The sequence below is a fragment of the Neltuma alba genome, unplaced genomic scaffold, assembly GCF_004799145.2.
Source record: "Neltuma alba isolate B1F8T4 unplaced genomic scaffold, ASM479914v2 tig00013509_pilon, whole genome shotgun sequence".
Taxonomy (NCBI): domain Eukaryota; kingdom Viridiplantae; phylum Streptophyta; class Magnoliopsida; order Fabales; family Fabaceae; genus Neltuma; species Neltuma alba.
Genome location: NW_021637732.1, coordinates 27,826 through 46,372, shown reverse-complemented (window position 1 = coordinate 46,372; position 18,547 = coordinate 27,826). Strand labels below are relative to the sequence as shown.

At 35.1% G+C, this 18,547-nt stretch overlaps 2 protein-coding genes across 7 annotated transcripts; both read left to right on the top strand.

Annotated features, from left to right (window-relative positions):
* The first annotated feature begins 1,049 nt into the window (after positions 1-1,049).
* Positions 1,050-10,936, top strand: LOC114737911 (alpha-N-acetylglucosaminidase-like). Of its 5 annotated transcripts, none has more exons than XM_028925915.1 (20): positions 1,050-1,417; positions 1,615-1,691; positions 2,175-2,386; positions 2,500-2,621; positions 3,469-3,557; positions 3,821-3,915; positions 4,096-4,177; positions 4,292-4,398; positions 4,531-4,561; positions 5,474-5,591; positions 5,713-5,760; positions 6,164-6,273; positions 6,806-6,908; positions 8,111-8,209; positions 8,750-8,860; positions 9,133-9,362; positions 9,461-9,698; positions 10,030-10,108; positions 10,283-10,589; positions 10,683-10,936. In XM_028925915.1, exons 1-19 carry the CDS (start codon positions 1,193-1,195, stop codon positions 10,546-10,548), a joined length of 2,442 nt encoding a protein of 813 aa, XP_028781748.1. In that variant the 5' UTR covers positions 1,050-1,192; the 3' UTR covers positions 10,549-10,589; positions 10,683-10,936. The 5 variants fall into 5 exon arrangements, with proteins under 5 accessions (XP_028781748.1, XP_028781749.1, XP_028781746.1 ...); XM_028925916.1 differs by having other exon boundaries at positions 5,710-5,760; positions 10,358-10,589; XM_028925913.1 differs by having other exon boundaries at positions 5,710-5,760.
* A 1,449-nt stretch (positions 10,937-12,385) lies between these two features.
* LOC114737925 (betaine aldehyde dehydrogenase 1, chloroplastic) lies at positions 12,386-17,513 on the top strand. Of its 2 annotated transcripts, none has more exons than XM_028925929.1 (15): positions 12,386-12,618; positions 12,929-13,071; positions 13,160-13,240; positions 13,316-13,464; positions 13,826-13,918; positions 13,986-14,109; positions 14,548-14,613; positions 14,779-14,845; positions 15,002-15,078; positions 15,269-15,382; positions 16,158-16,235; positions 16,330-16,481; positions 16,596-16,656; positions 16,739-16,879; positions 17,011-17,035. In XM_028925929.1, exons 1-14 carry the CDS (start codon positions 12,510-12,512, stop codon positions 16,862-16,864), a joined length of 1,440 nt encoding a protein of 479 aa, XP_028781762.1. In that variant the 5' UTR covers positions 12,386-12,509; the 3' UTR covers positions 16,865-16,879; positions 17,011-17,035. The 2 variants fall into 2 exon arrangements, with proteins under 2 accessions (XP_028781762.1, XP_028781761.1); XM_028925928.1 differs by lacking the exon at positions 17,011-17,035 and adding an exon at positions 17,190-17,513 and having other exon boundaries at positions 12,388-12,618; positions 16,739-16,845.
* The last annotated feature ends 1,034 nt before the right edge of the window (positions 17,514-18,547 follow it).

Sequence of the window (18,547 nt, the reverse complement as noted above, 5' to 3'; positions counted from 1 at the left end):
CCAACTCACACTCTCTCTCCCTCATACTTCTCTTTCTTTTAATAATTTAATTATTCTCTCTCATGTTCTCTCTCCTTATTAATGAGGGTAGTTTTGAAAAAAAAATTATACTTTTTACACATTGATTGTTCTTAACTAATTTTAACTGTTTTTTTGATCAACGTAAATCGGTTATTCGTCTCTTATAATAAGGAACGGAGGGAGTACCATATTATGCTTTGTCCAAAAGCCAAGAAAAAACGCCAACCAATTTTTTTTTTTTGTTTGAATCCGTAAGAACCAGTGAGTTTATGATTTGGTGGTGTAAAGTGTAATATTATGTTTTTGTAATATTTGACTAAATTTAATATTTTATATCTTTTTTTTGTATGACAAAAAATATTTTATGTCTTTACTGATGTTAGTAAATTTTTAATTTAAATATTATAGTTTAATTAATTTAAGTCAAATTGAGTTTCATCACGACTTTAAAATTTTTTTGAACACTATTTTCTTTATACATTAGATTCAAACTTGTGTACCAACTTGAAACCGTTGGGATGCATGTTTTAATTATCTAAAAATTATAGACACACTGCCCTACTATTAAAGAGGCGTAAGATAACCACATACCGCGAAGTGTTTTTTCTCAACCACAAGCTTGCCTTTTGTTTTAGGAAAAAAAAAACTAAAATATACTTTTAGTCTTTGTTTTATTTTGATCTCTTAATTTTAAAAAATAAAATTTTAGCCCTCTAATCCTAAAATTGTTAACAAAAAATATGATATTAAGCTTCTGAATGTTGATAAAATATTACTAAATATTAATATAGTAAATTTAATATTTAAAACAATCATAATTGTTATAAAAAATTTATTATTTGAGACTAATAATTTTGATATTAAAAGACTAAAATCATACTTTTTATGATTAAGAAACTAAAATGAAATTTTGTATAAAGTTAAAAGAGTAAAAATATATTTTAATCTTTCAAAAAGGAAAGAAATATTTAACAAGAAACGGACAGACGAACATGGCGGCAAACTTTCATTTCTTGTCTCGACTCGGCCGGCATTCGAACTTGTCTCTCACTGATCAAACCGCTTCGCCGATAATCTATTCCCTTCTTCTTTTTTACATGATTTGGGCCTTCAATCCAGTAGACTCCTCACCTGTCGCTCTTCCTCCTGCGTGATTGTCTCTGCCATAATCATGGAGGGATATTTTCCCCCCATTTTCCTGCTCGTCTTGACGTTCTGTTCCTTCGCATCATCGGCTCTGTCTTCCACCATTGGCGTTGACTCCATCTCCCGTCTTCTTGAAATTCAAGACCGCGAGAGGGCTCCGCCTTCCGTCCAGGAAGTCGCCGCCCGCGGCGTTCTTCACCGCTTGCTTCCTTCTCATTCATCCAGCTTTGACTTCCAAATTGTCTCCAAGGTTTTTGAATTTATATGACTTTTCATTTAGATTGTATTTGGAAAATTGACTTGTCTTGGTACTTCATTTGGTCCGCAGGTGGATGTTATTGTCTCGGCACTAATCTCTCTCTCTGTTTTTTTTTTTGGGGTAATTTCCTCTTTACTGGTACGACATTGCTGGCACTCATACTTTCTCTTTTTTTAACAAATCAACAGGAGCAATGTGGTGATGAATATTGCTTTATGATCAGAAACCATCCTTCATTCAGAAGACCTGGGGATCCTGAAATCTTGTATGCTTTTAATTTCTTCGCTTGCTTGCTTGATTTAGAATGTCTCAACCCCGCATTCAGGCTTCAGCCGACGAGCTATTTTGTCACATTTTTAGAATATCTGAGTCAGTGGACTAGGGATAATTTAATAGTCAGATTTAACGCTAAGAAGTTCATAAGTTGTTATTTATTTCTCTAACGGTTAGTTTTTTCTAACTAGGATAAATTAACGGCACTTGTAAATATTGTAGGTGCTTAATCTGATTCTTTAAGATGCTGACATAAACAGATCGGAGTTTATGGCAAAGGGCTACATAGTTTCGAAACTGTAGTTGCTTTTCCGGCAAATCAATGCCACAATTGAAACGGTGTTGTTTATATATCAGCCTCAGTAGAATTGTAATACATGCAAATAAATGGTATCTATCACACACATTGGAATGGAAGTCAGAGCTGACTTAGTGGAACTTAGAAAATGAGTACAAAATTTTCAATTGTCACCAGACTTGCTGGGACGACAGGAGTGGAGGTCGCCGCTGGTCTTCACTGGTACTTGAAGCATTGGTGTGGTTCACATATATCTTGGGACAAAACTGGTGGTTCGCAATTATTTTCTGTACCAAAAGCAGGATTTCTCCCACGTGTTCATGATACTGGAATTTTAGTTAAGAGGCCTATTCCATGGAGCTATTACCAAAATGCTGTTACGTCTAGTTGTAAGCTACTTTCAAGTCACCCTATGCTTTTCTGGTGTATGTGGATTGAAATATTAGGGTTGGGTACTAGAAGATTATATTTCACATTATCTTATTTTATCTACTTTTGGAAGATTCTTTTGCTTGGTGGGACTGGAAAAGATGGGAAAAGGAAATTGATTGGATGGCTATGCAGGGTGTAAACTTACCACTTGCATTCACAGGACAAGAGGCTATCTGGCAGAAAGTTTTCCAGGTCCTTTTGTCTGCCTTGGGTCTTACGTAATTTTTGGCACGTGTTTGACATTTTAACATCTCTTTGCTGTTTGGGGAAACTTTCTTTGGATTTCTTTCTTTCTTTCTTTTTTTTAATGCTCCAAATCACATAAATAGACAATGCTTGAAATGCATCTTTAGACGAATCCTTGATCACAAGTAATAAAATTTAACAAGTAAGCAGCACCATGAGGATGTTAATTCACTTTGTTAAAGAAATTGAGAGTAAGAAAACAAGTTATACATCATAATTTATAATTTTCTCATACTTTATAGCAGTTTGTTGGAAGAACAACAAATTGTCAAACCTAGCTATGTCCAAGTAACTCACTCTTAGAGGTGTTCCCTTTACATATTGGTAATTTTAATGCGAACTTGTACATTTTTTTATGATAATGGCGTCATGAGACAACTGTAATGACATAGCTAAAGTGTGCCGCAGCCTCCATGTCAATCTGTTTGGAATAGCTTCGCTCCCCTTTGCCATCTGATCACTAGATAACATTTGTAGTTATCTCATATCTGATAGTTTTATAGAATACGATAGTTTTGCTGCTGTTAGCTGATAACCTAGTTCTCGGTTGCACTTCTTTTGGATGTGCAATTCCTACTGTTTTACTGACTGGCAGTGTTATCTCTTGTTTGTTTGTTTGTTTTTTAATATCAGGCAGTGTTATCTTTCTTGCCAGTAAACATTCACAACTTTGCCCATTGCCCATTAATACAAGCCTTTTCATTAGCTCACTGTATTCACACCTCATTGTTATGCCAGTAGTTCAGTATTCTTAAAGAATTTCATAGATGCTGAAATGATATTTATTTTCCAGGAGAAATTTAACATGAGCAGTTCAGATTTGGAAGATTTCTTTGGTGGTCCGGCATTTCTTTCGTGGTCATGCATGGCAAATTTGCATGGGTGAGTGTGAGGACTCATGGGCTTGTATTTTGACAGTTTCATGTGTTTGAATTTGGGGTGAGCTAATTTAAGTTACATCGGTAGTTCATATGACTTCAGGTGTCATTCGTAAAATTGTCCAGTCAGATGCTTCAATCTGATTTTTTTTATGTTTCTATTTTTTTATTTTCATGATTAATAAATGTTAGGGTCCTCGTTTTAAGAGTATTGTAAGTGTTTGACAAAATTATTATTATTGTTGTTGTTGTTATTCATAATCACAGATGGGGTGGACCACTGCCTCAGAGCTGGTTGGATCAACAGTTGATCCTACAGAAGAAAATTCTTGCCAGAATGTATGAACTTGGAATGACACCAGGTGCCACTTACTATTTTGGATCTCTTCTTAACTTTTGCTTCCTAGTAGCACCCAACCCAAAAGTAGGTTCCCATGCATAAAACAGTGGTGTACCCATTTTACTTATATGCTGAATTAGCCTATCTTATTATACTTTTTTTGGGGGAAGTGACAGTTACATACTGACTTATCGATTTTCAGTCCTACCAGCCTTTTCTGGAAATGTCCCTGCTGCGCTCAAATATAGATTCCCATCAGCGAAAATAACACGCTTGGGAAATTGGTTAGTAGCCTGTGCATAACTATAATCGGGAATTCTATTTATCACCATTTTCTTTTCCTGTTTCCTGTACATCCATCTTGTTGAATTTACATAACATTCTCTCATACTGTATAGGTTTTCTGTTAAGAGTGACCCTAGATGGTGCTGCACTTATCTTCTTGATGCAACTGACCCCTTGTTTATTGAGATTGGGAAAGCATTTGTTGAGCGACAATTGCAAGGTAATGTACATGCATCTGCTTTAACTTTGTTGTCTAGCTTGTGAAATGTAGATTAACTTGGGCATCTATTCCCCAAGCAAAATTCAATGCTGTTCTAAATTAACTTCTTCTTCTTTTTTTTTTTTCACCTAGTGCATGGAACGACCAGTCACATATACAACTGGTAAGTTTTTAATCACTCATCAATTAAGAAAAATAATGCATCCATAAATTATCATTGCCTGAACCTTAGTTTGGTTCATGGAGATTCTAGAGGACAGTACTACTTTTCTTCAACATCGGATGCGGGTTTTCTAATTTAATATATTGGGGTGTGTGTGTGTGTAATTGGCTAGGCCTCTCCCTGCCTGAAAGTGTGTTATTTTGTCCTATCTAACTTCCTTGGGTCATAATGCATATCACTGAAGTCCTCGTGCTTATTTATATCCTACCGTTGTGCTTACTATCAGTAATTTTTACTTTATCCTTGATTCTCAGAGTTTTCACTGGATTATCAGAAGCCCTGACAACTTTACAATTTTCTGATTCTCTGGCCTGAATTATTTTCTAACTTCTTTTTACATTATCTTGTCTTGGTTTTAATTTATAAGAGGAATTAAATTCCGCTAACTTTAGATATATTGGAAAAAGGGTTTTAATATCATCAGTGCAAGATGATTGAATAGTATTTTGATTTTTGTTAGGTGATTGAGTGGAGACTCATGATGATAGGATGTTTTTGTCAACTATAGATCATGAGGCAAAAATCTAGTTATTATAATTATGTGAAGGTCTGATTGGATGCATTAACGAAGCTTGAGCACAAAATTGGCAATGGTTGATGCTGAAAATTTCTTTTCGGTGTCTGCCACAAAACTTCACAAGCAAGTGGGGTTGATTCAATTTGTTCGTTAAAAGATTCAATACCACATGAGGATTCGAGTGTTTAAATCTCAGCTAATTTGATTGAGGTTCATAATTTATCTTTCTAGAAATGCACCATCACGTTCATCATAGCGCTTTATATTATGGTTTTGTCTCATAGTGAAGATGTTTTTTCCATTGGATTACATCAAGTATGTTGCATTTATTGCAGTGATACTTTTGATGAAAATACCCCACCTGTTGATGATCCGGAATACATTTCATCACTAGGTGCAGCAATCTTTAAAGGAATGGAGAGTGGTGATCGTGAAGCTGTGTGGCTGATGCAGGTATATGACTGAGTTTGGGTTTTCTAATTTAACTTTTGGTGCTGTTAATTTTTCTTAGGAATCCAATGTTATACATGCAGAAGGATATACATTCCACTGAAACTCCGATTTCATTTAGCAGGGGTGGCTATTTTCATATGATCCATTCTGGAGGCCTCCACAAATGAAGGTTATATCCATAAATTATTTCCTCTGGACTATATTTTTTGTTCTTTAGAACAAGCGTTTTCCATCATTAATGATTGTCTGAGAATTGCGTGTTTAGAGCTCTTTTGCTAAGAGTGACATAAAGAATATTTGGCATATTGGCTGCAAACTGGCATTCCATACGACAATTATTCTTTTTTGTTCTTCTTTCTTCTTCTTCTTGGATTCTTTGCCTCTGTAGAATACTTTAGAATAAACTTTATATGGACTTTTGACAAGATACCCATATTAGTCAATTGATTTCTTTATGGATTCTCTGGTAATTTCTTTTGACTTGCTACTTCTATTTTTCAGTCGATAAGAAGTTTCACATGAGTCCTATCAATCTGTTTTATTTTTAAAATCATTTCTATGATTGTTTTCAGGCCCTCCTACATTCTGTTCCTACTGGAAAGTTGGTGGTTCTTGATCTCTTTGCCGAAGTAAAACCCATATGGATCACTTCGGAGCAATTTTATGGTGTCCCCTACATCTGGAAAGTCATTGGCCCTTAATTCAATGAAAACAATCTTTATGACATTTCTGTTGATGAATTTAACTTTCCCGGCAGTAGTCGTTTTCTGATTTTCTGTTTTGGCATAAGGATGTGAAGCCTGCCTCAATTTGTTGATCTGCTTTGAGTATTCTTATGTTGTTTGAGGACGTTCTCTGAACATCAAATCCTTCCTGGCACCTGGTTTGGGTTAGTACGGGTCCAGTTGTTAAACCAGACATTCATAAAGAGGGCTGTTTTAAAAATTATGGTGACATTATAGTATAGGAATGGAAATTGCCCTTGTGGAGCATCTTGGTGGGTTTCTCTACAAAATGCTCGAAACCCATAACAACCTTGAGACGTGTATATTTCAACAAATTAGTCTATTAGAACTAAGTATTTTGATGCTTGGAATTGGCTTATCAATCTAGACTTGGTATGAATTGCCAAGACTGCGAACTGCATACTCTTGATTCCATTTTCCTTTTCTTTGTTTTTCTTTTAAATTGATAGGGTGTCTTCTGTTTTACAGGTGTATGCTGCATAACTTTGCAGGAAATATTGAGATGTATGGTATTTTAGATGCAATAGCATCTGGGCCCGTTGAAGCACGCAAAAGTGTTAACTCAACTATGGTAAGTTTTTTGTTTTCATCTGTGATGAATTGCGTATTAAGTAGCTTCTCATCAATCTGATTAGTTTATGTAGCTTTATGACCTTATACCAAGCAACAAAATAGATCTATTAAATCGTCTACTTATCTTATTCTACGGCAGTCTAGGAACATGAAAAAAAAAGTTACTAAACATTGACGGAAAGTCTTTCGTGCATTTTTATGTTGGATACCTTGGAAGCTAACTGGTTTTAAGTTGGACGACTATGCTTCTATGTTGATGTACGAGTAGATTTACATTACTTTCCCTCTTTCTCTCCTTGTTTAACGTCAGACCCCCATGGGCGCTGTATCTTTAATCATCCACCTATTTTCCTTATAGGATTCAAGGGACAGAAAGAAAGAAGGAAACAAACTTTATTAAAATACTCCTTTGGTCCTATTTATAAGACTTTGAGAGAGATATTTTTCATATTAATGGACATAGGGATAAAGTTGGCAAGTTATTAAATTTTAAATGAGAATTAATGAAGTTTAAAGTTTTCTTGATCTGCGTGAAACATATTAGAAATGACTTATGAATAGGACTAAAGGAATATAAAATGAGAATGAAACAGCATAAATTAATATAGATGAAAGGAAAGTCACTATTAGAATATGATCAAGTATCTTAAACTAATACCTCATTAAAGCCTAAGAAGAATCTCCCAAGATTGCAGTGAATTTCAAAATTTATTCTACCCATCTCTACCAGCTTCTGGCTTATTTATAATAGAAAAACAGATATTGAACAATGATAAATAAATCAGAAAATAACTGATTAGATTCTAACCAACATTGACTCAATTACGTACAAATACTAGTTGAGATAACAGAAAATAAATGAACAACTCCTAAAACTATGCTAACAAACTGATCTGGCAACTTTATCCACTCTCACCCACAATACACGGTACGCTATCGATTCCAATATGATAGTGTTTTTCAAAGCAAGTCATTCTATGAATAATGTTACAGATTATTTTAGGGATAAGATGCTTAACAGCGGATAATAGCTTAGCACAGAAATGCTACGAAATAAAACTTCTAGGGCATATAAGAGTCAAAAAAAACTTTCAGGTGTTGGGCAATCCTTTGTGTATACTTCGAGATATTTAAGTACCTTATCTCCTTATTTTATGATATAAATTGTACATTTTATTATTGTGTACTTGTTGTATGAAGGTTGGTGTTGGAATGTCGATGGAAGGCATAGAACAGAATCCCATTGTCTATGATCTGATGTCCGAAATGGCATTTCATCATGAGAAGCCTAATGTTAAGGTAATAATGAGGAATCGTGGCATCAGTTTCTTGCATTTATTTCACTTGTGGTTCTAGAAAGTCTGATTATTGTGTCAGCTTCTGTTCTCCTTGTTCTTTTAATTGTGGACTTTATCTAACTTCATCCTTGGGCATCATTTTATCATTATATCTTGTAACAAATGGTTTTGCTTGCATCTCAACTCTGACCTTTTTCTGATAAGTGATAACGCCTACTTCCTGCGTTTTTTAGTATCTGTTCTTCAATTGCTAAATGAATTGCGTCTTAAATAATGGGTTAGTTCGAGCATTTCCTTGGAATAATATGTAGCCAAAGTGTGCTCTCATGAGTCATTTAGTCCGTTGTCAGGTCCCATTTATTGGTACGATGATTACCAGAGCTCTCTCATTTCTCCCTGTATTTTACGGCTTTAATTTATCTGCAGCTATATATGTATGGCATACATTCTAGTCCCTATTGCATTAGCTTCTCTAAATCCATGCTTGCTTTGTTTTATCTATTTTTCTCGTTAAAATTATTCATTATCCTTTCCTTTTCAGGCATGGGTTGATCGGTATTCTGCAAGACGATATGGTCGACCTATTCCTTCTATACAGGATGCATGGAATATATTACATCACACAATTTACAATTGCACCGATGGTGCCTATGTAAGTGCTTGTTTCAATCCTTTAATTTTCCCCAGATTAGTGGTTCCTTTAACATGGTCATTTCTAGAAAAACATACTGCTTAGGCCAACATATTTGTCAATCATACCTCTGATCCTTAATCTGACCGATTATTTCTCCTTGTAAACACAAGTCAACCTTAGCCGCACAGCTTCATGCTCAGTTCCGATCCATCTTTAACTATGCAGAAAGAACTAGAAGTCTATAGCATATTTTAGTCGTTCCATAATATTTTCTTCTTGTTTGCGGACAGGATAAAAACAGAGACGTCATTGTAGCGTTCCCAGATGTTGATCCTTCTTTAATTGCAGTCCAGCAAGAATGGCCTTACCACCATGGCAAGCCCGAATCAAGACCAGTCATCAGGGAAGTTACAGACTCGTATGATCGTCCTCATTTGTGGTATTCAACTTCTGAAGTAATTCGTTCATTGAAGCTTTTTATCTCAAGTGGAGATAAACTGTCAAGTAGTAGTACTTACAGGTAAGTAACTTTAACAACATGCTCTTCCTCTTGTAAAATCTCTACCAAATGTGTTCATTATATACAATATATATTCATTTTATTTCTTCTTCAATCAGGTACGACATTGTTGACTTAACGAGACAAGCCTTGGCAAAATATGCAAACCAGTTGTTCTTAAAGATCATAGAGGCCTATCAATCACATGATGTCCATAGTGTGACCTTCCACAGTCAAAAGTTTCTAGATCTAGTGGAGGATATGGACACACTATTGGCTTGTCATGACGGATTTCTCCTAGGACCTTGGTTAGAAAGTGCGAAGCAACTGGCACAAAATGAACAGCAGGAGAAACAGGTGAATTTGATTTATTATACTTCTCCACTTTTTAATGTAAGACCTAATTAACTAATTTGAATAGATTAAGGATGTTAGTTGAATTAGTTAATATGAGATGTTTTTTTTTAAATCCTCTAAGCATCTTTTTAATTCCCTTCCTCCATCTTCTATTTGATTTTTGTTGAGGAAAGATCAATAGGGTTTATTTGGGAAAAAATTGATAAGTATATGAAATATGTCTTATATTTAAGACTAATATTGATTCTCCAATTAGGTCCTGTATTAAATACTGGAGGAGTACAATTGGAATTTTATTATTGAATTATTGATGCGATTTTTACATCCACAGTTTGAGTGGAATGCGAGAACACAAATCACTATGTGGTTTGACAACACAGAGGAAGAACCCAGCCTTCTCCGTGACTATGGTATGATTTTCAATGCCTTGCTATATCTATAAGCCAGGGTTTACCTTATTGTTTCTTCGTCCAAAGTACTCGCATCACTTGAGTAATCTCCCATGAACCTTACGGAAAAATAGTTACGAAAGTTCTATGAATTTTTGGCATGATGACTACTACTTTATGTTGGCATCTAAATAGGAAACAAGTACTGGAGTGGGCTTCTACGTGATTATTATGGCCCTAGAGCAGCTATTTATTTTAAATATTTGATAGAAAGCTTAGAGAGGGGCGAGGATTTCAGGCTTAAGGAATGGAGGAGGGAATGGATAAAGCTTACCAACGACTGGCAAAGCCGTGGCAACATATTTTCAGTGAAGGGTACAGGAGATGCTTTAAACACTTCAAAATGGCTCTTCAACAGATACTTGAGCAGTCCCGGGACGGAGCTTATTACCCCTTACTGAAAGCAATCACATCAGCTCATCGTATTTATCTCCATGTACAGGTTTGTGTCATTATCGAATGTTCAAATCAGTTAAAGTTATCTTTGGACGTTTTTCTGGAAAAAGCTAAATAACAATCAAGGTTAATGATCCAGGAAAAGAATTTCTAAAAAGTCTCCAACATGTTCCTGGAGATATTATCGCGAGAGGGATACAAGGTACGATGACCACAGTAAGGACAGCGATCCATAGGCTTCTCAAAGTTGTGTCATGAGATTTATTCAGGGCTTTTTACTATCGTGTTAGCCAGAGACTCTATTTGTAAAATAAGTGGTGTAATGACAAATGAAACTGAAATTGTCAAGTAAAGTCTTAAAAGTAATCACTAATTCCGATTGTTTTGAAATCATTCTAGTAACTTGTGTTGGTGGCTTGGTGCTTGCATGAACTCACATAATGATGATTATTGAATCTTCAAGTCTTCTACTATGGGACGCTTAGCTACATTCAGAGCGTCCCTTAACATATAAATTGAGGCATCAAATACAAATACCAGTCAAACCAAAAAAAAAGAAAAAGCAGAGAGCGACATAAGGAAAGATTTCGGAACAAAATTTAATTTCTTAGGCACATTCTATCACTTCACATGTGCTTTGAGATTTTTAACACCTTTCTTTTCTAATTCAGCACATTTATTCTATATATTTGAAGAATACATATATTCACAAATGTGAAACTTTGAATGACTCATTATTTAGATTTTATATACTAATAAAATTAAATGCCATTACTTAGTTCAAATTTCTAGAAGAATGTTTTAATTTTAATGTTCACGTGGTTAGTTTTAAATCCAGAGTAATTTGAGGATTCTGTAAATTGCACCAAAAAAAGTATTGAAGCAGGTGTTATTTAGTCACCCTAGTTTTAACTGATTGTTTCTTAATTTTTAATGTATGTGCTATTAGCCTTACATTTTTCTTTTTTCAAAAGCATACATAATACTAGTAGTAAATAATAATCAATAAAATCAAACAAGCCCCAAGCTGGAAGAGTTTGAACAAAGCACAAATCAAATAAGAACCCTCAGAGTCCTTAATATAAGATTTTTTTAACTTTTGTTTTGATCTTAAATATAAGACCACAATTCGCTTTGTCTCTCATGTTTATGCATTTTTTTTTCAAAGTAGTCCTTTTAATAATAGTAGTTCTAGCCAATAAACTTGATTAGCAAGGATATTTTAGAAAAGATAATACTTATTTATTACAAATAACTAACTTAACTTCTTTCTTTAACCTCCTCAAATTAGTCAACTAACTCTTATAATTAGAATCGAAGGTAGTATATTGAAAACGTAGAAGGAAACTCAATAAAACCTGTAATGAGAAGCATCATGGTTAAAGAAAAAGTTCAACCAAATTCACACAATAATTGTAATGGGCTCTTAATTATCATTATTATTCTTCCCATGCATGGTGCATCTACTTTTCATTTTTCAAATAATTTTAAATTTACTAAATTATTGTTACAAAAAATCATTATTAAAGTCTAACGATTTTAGAGTTAAAGACTAAATGTGTGTTTTTTAAAGTTAAGAGACTAAATCAAAATTTTAAATAAAATTAAAGGACTAAATATCCAAATAAAAATTATTCTTCTTTTCCTACGTAACTATAAATCACAGTCAATCCAAGTGAAGACGTTCCCTACAACCGCTGGCGGGAAATGGTAAATACCCCTCGACCGACCAACTTCGCACCGGCCATCAAAGAGCTGACGCAAAAGTAAACAAAACACGCCCGCTTTAACGCCATGATCATGATCCATTGTCAAACTTCACATCAAATTATTGGAGGCTTCTCTTTAAAGTTGCACCTACCTTATCATTTTCTTATAATCAGGCAAATTATCACCACAAATCTTGCAGTTGTTGCTACTGAGCTCTGTTATATTTGCATTGCAGAGAGAGGAAAGCAAAGCGAAGATGACGATCACTGTTCCCAGCCGACAGCTGTTTGTCGATGGCGAGTGGAAAGAGCCAATCCTCAAGAAACGAATTCCTATCATCAATCCCTCCACTGAACTCAAAATTGGTTCTTTCCCTTTCTTTATCTCACTACATTGATTGGACCACGATTTCTTCAAATGTTGATTACTCAGTCTGTGTTATGTCAATTGTTTGTTCGAGTAGATAATACTGAGATTTGATAAAATATGGGGGCCGTTATGGACTGTGCTTTTCTGGATCATTGCTCAAGCGGAATTATCACTCATGTTTTTTGTCCCCTGCATTTTCCCCTTGCTAAATCACGATACAAAACATTTTACTTCTAAATCGATCTTGCAGCTTTATATTCTGTTTTAAACAAGTTCTAAGGTACAGATCATTCAACTGCACTTCAGGAGATATTCCAGCTGCTACGGCGGAGGATGTGGAGCTTGCAGTGGCTGCTGCTCGGAGAGCCCTGATCAGTAAGAAGGGTAAACATTGGGCAACAGCTTCTGGGTCCGTTCGTGCTCGGTATTTGCGAGCTATCGCTGCTAAGGTCGGGAATATTTTTGTTCTTTTAATTTTTTTTTTCCCCCCCACAAAATTGTAAATGCCTTAAGCCCATCCTGCACTTTGGCTCGCAGATAATAGAAAGGAAGTCTGAACTGGCAAAACTTGAAGCAATTGATTGTGGAAAACCACTGGATGAAGCATTGTGGGACATGGTAACTTTTAATGCTGGCAAATCAATAATTCTCTGCCATGTAAATTTACTTGTGTATGCATATGATTTTATCTAGGATGATGTTGCTGGTTGCTTTGAGTACTATGCTGACCTCGCTGACGGATTGGATGCAAAACAAAAGGCTCCCATACCTCTTCCCATGCAAACCTTCAAGAGTCATGTTCTTAGGGAGCCCGTTGGAGTCGTTGCATTGATTACTCCTTGGTATCTGTTTCTTATTTGTTTTAGCTTCACATGCACTCCTGTTTGTAGGCCTAGTGATTGTTTGAAGCTGTGCACGTCCATCACTTTGCATTGAAACTGATACTGGCGCCAGTTTCTTTTTTTCTCACAATTGAGTAACTTCTTTGCTCAGCCTAGTGACCACGAAAAAACCCATGTGATTCTCATGAAGAGTCTTCCCCCTAAATGCGTGCAGATCATGGCCTGTTAACCAGCAAGCATAAGAAAACAAATAAAGGAATTAAAGCCTGGGAGGAACCACATGTTAAATATGATTTCCGGTCTGTCAGTGGTTAATGAAGTGTTGTCAATGGCTAATTGATTGGAGGCTATTGTGTTTTAGGAACTATCCTCTATTAATGGCTGTGTGGAAAGTTGCTCCTGCCTTGGCTGCTGGTTGTACTGCAATATTGAAGCCATCTGAGTTGGCATCTGTGTATGTCCTTGTCAACTCATGCTATCTTGTTTATGTTGGTTCCCATAATAATCGTTGGCCATTTCAGGACCTGTTTGGAGCTGGGTCAGATATGTAGAGATGTGGGCCTTCCTTCAGGTGTCTTGAATATTCTAACTGGATTAGGCCCTGAAGCTGGTGCTTCTTTGGCATCACATCCTCATGTAGACAAGGTTTGATGATCCTTCATATTTTAGGAGAATTGAAACTATTGTTGGGATATATTATATATATATACTACCTCTGGTCCTTAATATAAGAACTAGTTTAACATTCAGTTTGGTCATAAATATAAGACCTTAGTCTACTTTTTCTCTCATATTTATCCATTTTTTCCAAAGTAATCATGTAGTAGTTACGTATGTCAAATGTTCCATCAATAGTAGTTCTAGCTAATATATATGGTTAGCAAGAGTATTCTTGGGAAGATAATGCCTATTTATTACAAATAACTACAAACTTTCTTAATCTACTCAAATTAGTTAACTAGCTATTATATTAAGAGCTGGAGGCAGTATATTGTTCTAGGTCTTTTAAGTATTGTTACCATGATGTTTTCCAAATTTGCAATGCTACCATGTCATCATCGCTGAATTTTAAATTTTCAACAGATTGCCTTTACTGGAAGCACTATGACTGGGAGCAAGATTATGTCAACAGCAGCTCAACTGATCAAGGTACTTTAAACCGGCATAGTCAGCAAACTATGTACAGTCCATGAATCATACAGTCCGTCTACTTTGATAGCTAAAGGGGAAAACAGAACCCAATACAGGCTTCCTATGTTGCTTACATCATCTGTCTTTTCTTCATGAAATATCTGGTATTTTGTTTCTTGGCAGCCTGTTTCACTAGAGCTTGGTGGAAAAAGCCCAATTGTTGTTTTCGAGGATGTTGACCTTGATAAAGGTCTGTATCATCTCAATTATAGCTATTTATTTGCGGACTGCCCATGTCTACTTGCATATTTAACGACATTTCCTCTTAAAACAGTTGTAGATGAGTAAATATTTTGTATCAAAGGTAGATTTCTTGATCTAAAAAGCTACCTATTGGCTTAAGCAGCTGTTGAATGGACCATGTTTGGCTGCTTCTGGACAAATGGTCAGATTTGCGCTGCCACTACCCGTCTTATTATACATGTGAGTTTTATAGGGACTAAGATTTTGAAATGCTCCATTCTCTCGCTGATATTTTTTTCCCTTTGACTATCTTGCATAATGGGAATATCATGTGGACTTGTATTGTCATAAATTTTGTTCTAGCTACTTTGGAGACTTTCCGTTTGACTTCATTTCTGAAAAATTGGTAACGTAAGATCTCTTGTTTTAGGAAAGCATAGCCGAACAATTTTTGAATAGGCTTGTGAAATGGATTAAAAACATCAAGATATCAGATCCCTTGGAAGAAGGTTGCAGGCTAGGTCCAGTCGTTAGTAAAGGACAGGTATGTTCTCACTTCTGCGAGCTAAGTCCATTGCATTTTTGTATTATAAACAAAGTTAAATGCAAAAAAAAAAAAAAAGTCAGTCCGTGTTCATTTTTAGGAAGGCTGCTTCTGCTGTGACAGAAGGTTTTATAATTAAAGTGAAAACATATGCTGTTTAATGATGTTCATATTACTTGCCTACAAAATTGAACAGATATTTTGCAGGAGGGTCAACCAACTTAATAATTTATGCCAAAAAGCTAAATACATGTCAACTTAATATATAAATGCATGTATAGGGGAATGCGAGCTTAGCTACTTATCTTCAAACTGGTGAATAACATTGTCGTTCTCTTTAGTAAAATCTTACTGCAAATGGAACAATTATATTTAGTCGCTTGACAGACATCTTGCAATCAGTTTCTTGGGGACCAACTTTGTGTTGTAAATTGGAGACCAATAAAGCAATCTGCCAAGTTTTTCAAGAATCTTTAGAAGAGAAATAATCTAAATTCTTCAATTTCATTCAGATGGCTGAGACACTGATTTACGGGGATGACCTCCACATATTTTTCACTAGAATCCGATGACGAATGGAGACCAAAATAAGGAAAGAAATCAAAGACATAAATCAATGAAAATATAATGGTAGATTTCACACATTTTCCTCCTGAGCTTGTAAATCAATTTTTCGTTAATTTATGGAATTATTTTGATTTATCTGAGATTATACGACATCTAATGTTCTTTTTCGGTCCAATGCAATATCTAATACTTCAATTATATGGTCCAGTACGAAAAGGTATTGAAGTTCATCTCAACTGCTAGGAGTGAGGGGGCCACAATTTTGACTGGTGGATCTCGCCCTAGGGTATATTGTTTCCTCTGTTATATTTGCTCAATTATGTATTGCTGATTTTCTATTACTGTTTAGAGGATTGATGACTTTTCAAATTCATTGACAGCATTTAAATAAGGGTTTTTTTATTGAACCAACTGTCGTTACGGATGTAACTACCTCTATGCAAATTTGGAGAGAAGAAGTTTTTGGACCTGTTCTATGTGTAAAAACATTTAGTACTGAGGAAGAAGCTATTAAACTAGCAAATGACACCCAGTGAGTTTATTTCAGTGTCTGGGAACTGAAATTACTTTTACAATTGCACTTTTTTCCCTCTCACTTTATTTGCATACCAACGCCAAAGTTAATATATATTTTGATCTTTCATAGGTATGGCTTAGCTGCTGCTGTGATATCAAATGACCTAGAAAGATGTGAACGCTTAACAAAGGTGAGGCTGATCCGAGATTGTCATAGACACGCCAAGATTCGGTTGCTTTTGGATTAAAATAGTTTATTTTGCATCTCTGCAGGCTTTTCAGGTGGGAATTGTATGGATCAATTGCTCTCAGCCGTGCTTCACTCAAGCCCCATGGGGAGGCATTAAACGTAGTGGATTTGGTCGTGAATTAGGAGAATGGTATGGCCTTATTTCCTGAATAATAAATGCAAGAGTATGCCTTTTATAGCTTCTACAAGTGATTGCGACAACACCACCTTAACACGATTTATGTTATGCCTAAAAGCATTAAAAATTATTCATAGTAAGTTAGTAACAGAAACACTGTCTTATGAACATAACAAGCATGCTACAAAACTGACAAGACAAAAAGACTGTGATAGACTCGGATGCAAAGTAAAAGCAAATATACTTATTTTGTCGAATCTGAGGGTGAAAAAATTATCCCTTTCTTACACCTGTTTAGCATCATCTGAACAATGGAGTCTGATCTTTTTTTTTTTTTAAATTTTTAAAATTTTCAGGGGGCTTGAAAACTATTTGAGTGTAAAGCAAGTGACTCAATATACATCAGATGAACCTTGGGGGTGGTACCAGTTTCCTCCAAAGCTGTGATAGCTGACCATGTAAATTAATTAATCATAATTTGTTGTATTTAAAACCGACGCGGAACTCGGAAGGACGAATCTGAGTCTTCAAATTTAAGTTTCTAAAACATATTATGAGACTGGTTTGTGGTCAAGTTTATGCTTTGCTGTGCTCTTAATTTGGTCATAGCATATTATATTATCAGTTCTTCCTTGTATGGTTGCATTTGAGCATAGATGAGTTGAAGGGAATTAGTGTTACTAGTTTGAGACGAATCACAGTAAATTTACACAGTATCGATCAATTTATAGGTCAGGGATATGCTCTATAGTGAGTCACAGCTTTTCAGCTTGAATGATATAATGGATTCCTGAGAGTGCACGTAGTTGGGACTTGGGACAACCATTTCAATCTCTCAATATTTGGATTTCATCCTCACATTTTGCAAACATTCCCTTACAAAGAAACACCCATTGAAAGAAGAGTTTTGGCTGGTAAAGTGTAAAAGAACTTTTTTAATTCATTCTCTTTTCGCAGACATCCCCATTACAATTGGCAATACATTATTGAGAATCAAAAATATTGCGCAACTGTCTTTATTTTTATGCTACTACATTTAATTTAACGGGCATTCAAATTTTTCCTATAATAATTGTGTGGTATCTATGAGATGAGAAATTTTTATATATTGCTTTTCTGGCCAATGAATTCTTATTTACTATCAAGTAAGTCCCTACATGGCAACTTTAACTAGGGGGATTCATTCACTGGAAAGTTCAATTATCTAAGAAATTATGGGGGTCTTGTAGCTTAAAAACACCAAACGCCTCTCTTGACTCCTTTTATATTGCGAGGTTGTAAGTTCGAAAGTTCTGTGAAAGATATAATGGGTTTGAGTTATAGCCAAAAAATTCAAGAAAATTATTTTAAAAAATCAATATCTATAATAATTAATTAATAAATATATAACTAGTAAACATCAACATTCAACGTAAAATACAAAATATGGAAGGTATCATAAGTTTCATCAGTTTTTTGGCCAAAAAAAAAAAGGTTTTATCATTTTTTTTAATTTCCAGCTCCATGTAAATAAACAAGATTACCATAATGATCCTAAAATATAGTAATCGTAACATGGCGATAATTGATTTTAAAAAGAATTACAATAATTGCAGTGTAGAGAAAGGCAAAGGGCAGTAACTGCGCTCATTGAGAAAAGACATGATTAGTCTGTCCATTTACCATGTGATTAGGTGCAACAACTGGCTAGGATTACGTGCTCAATGCCAAAAAC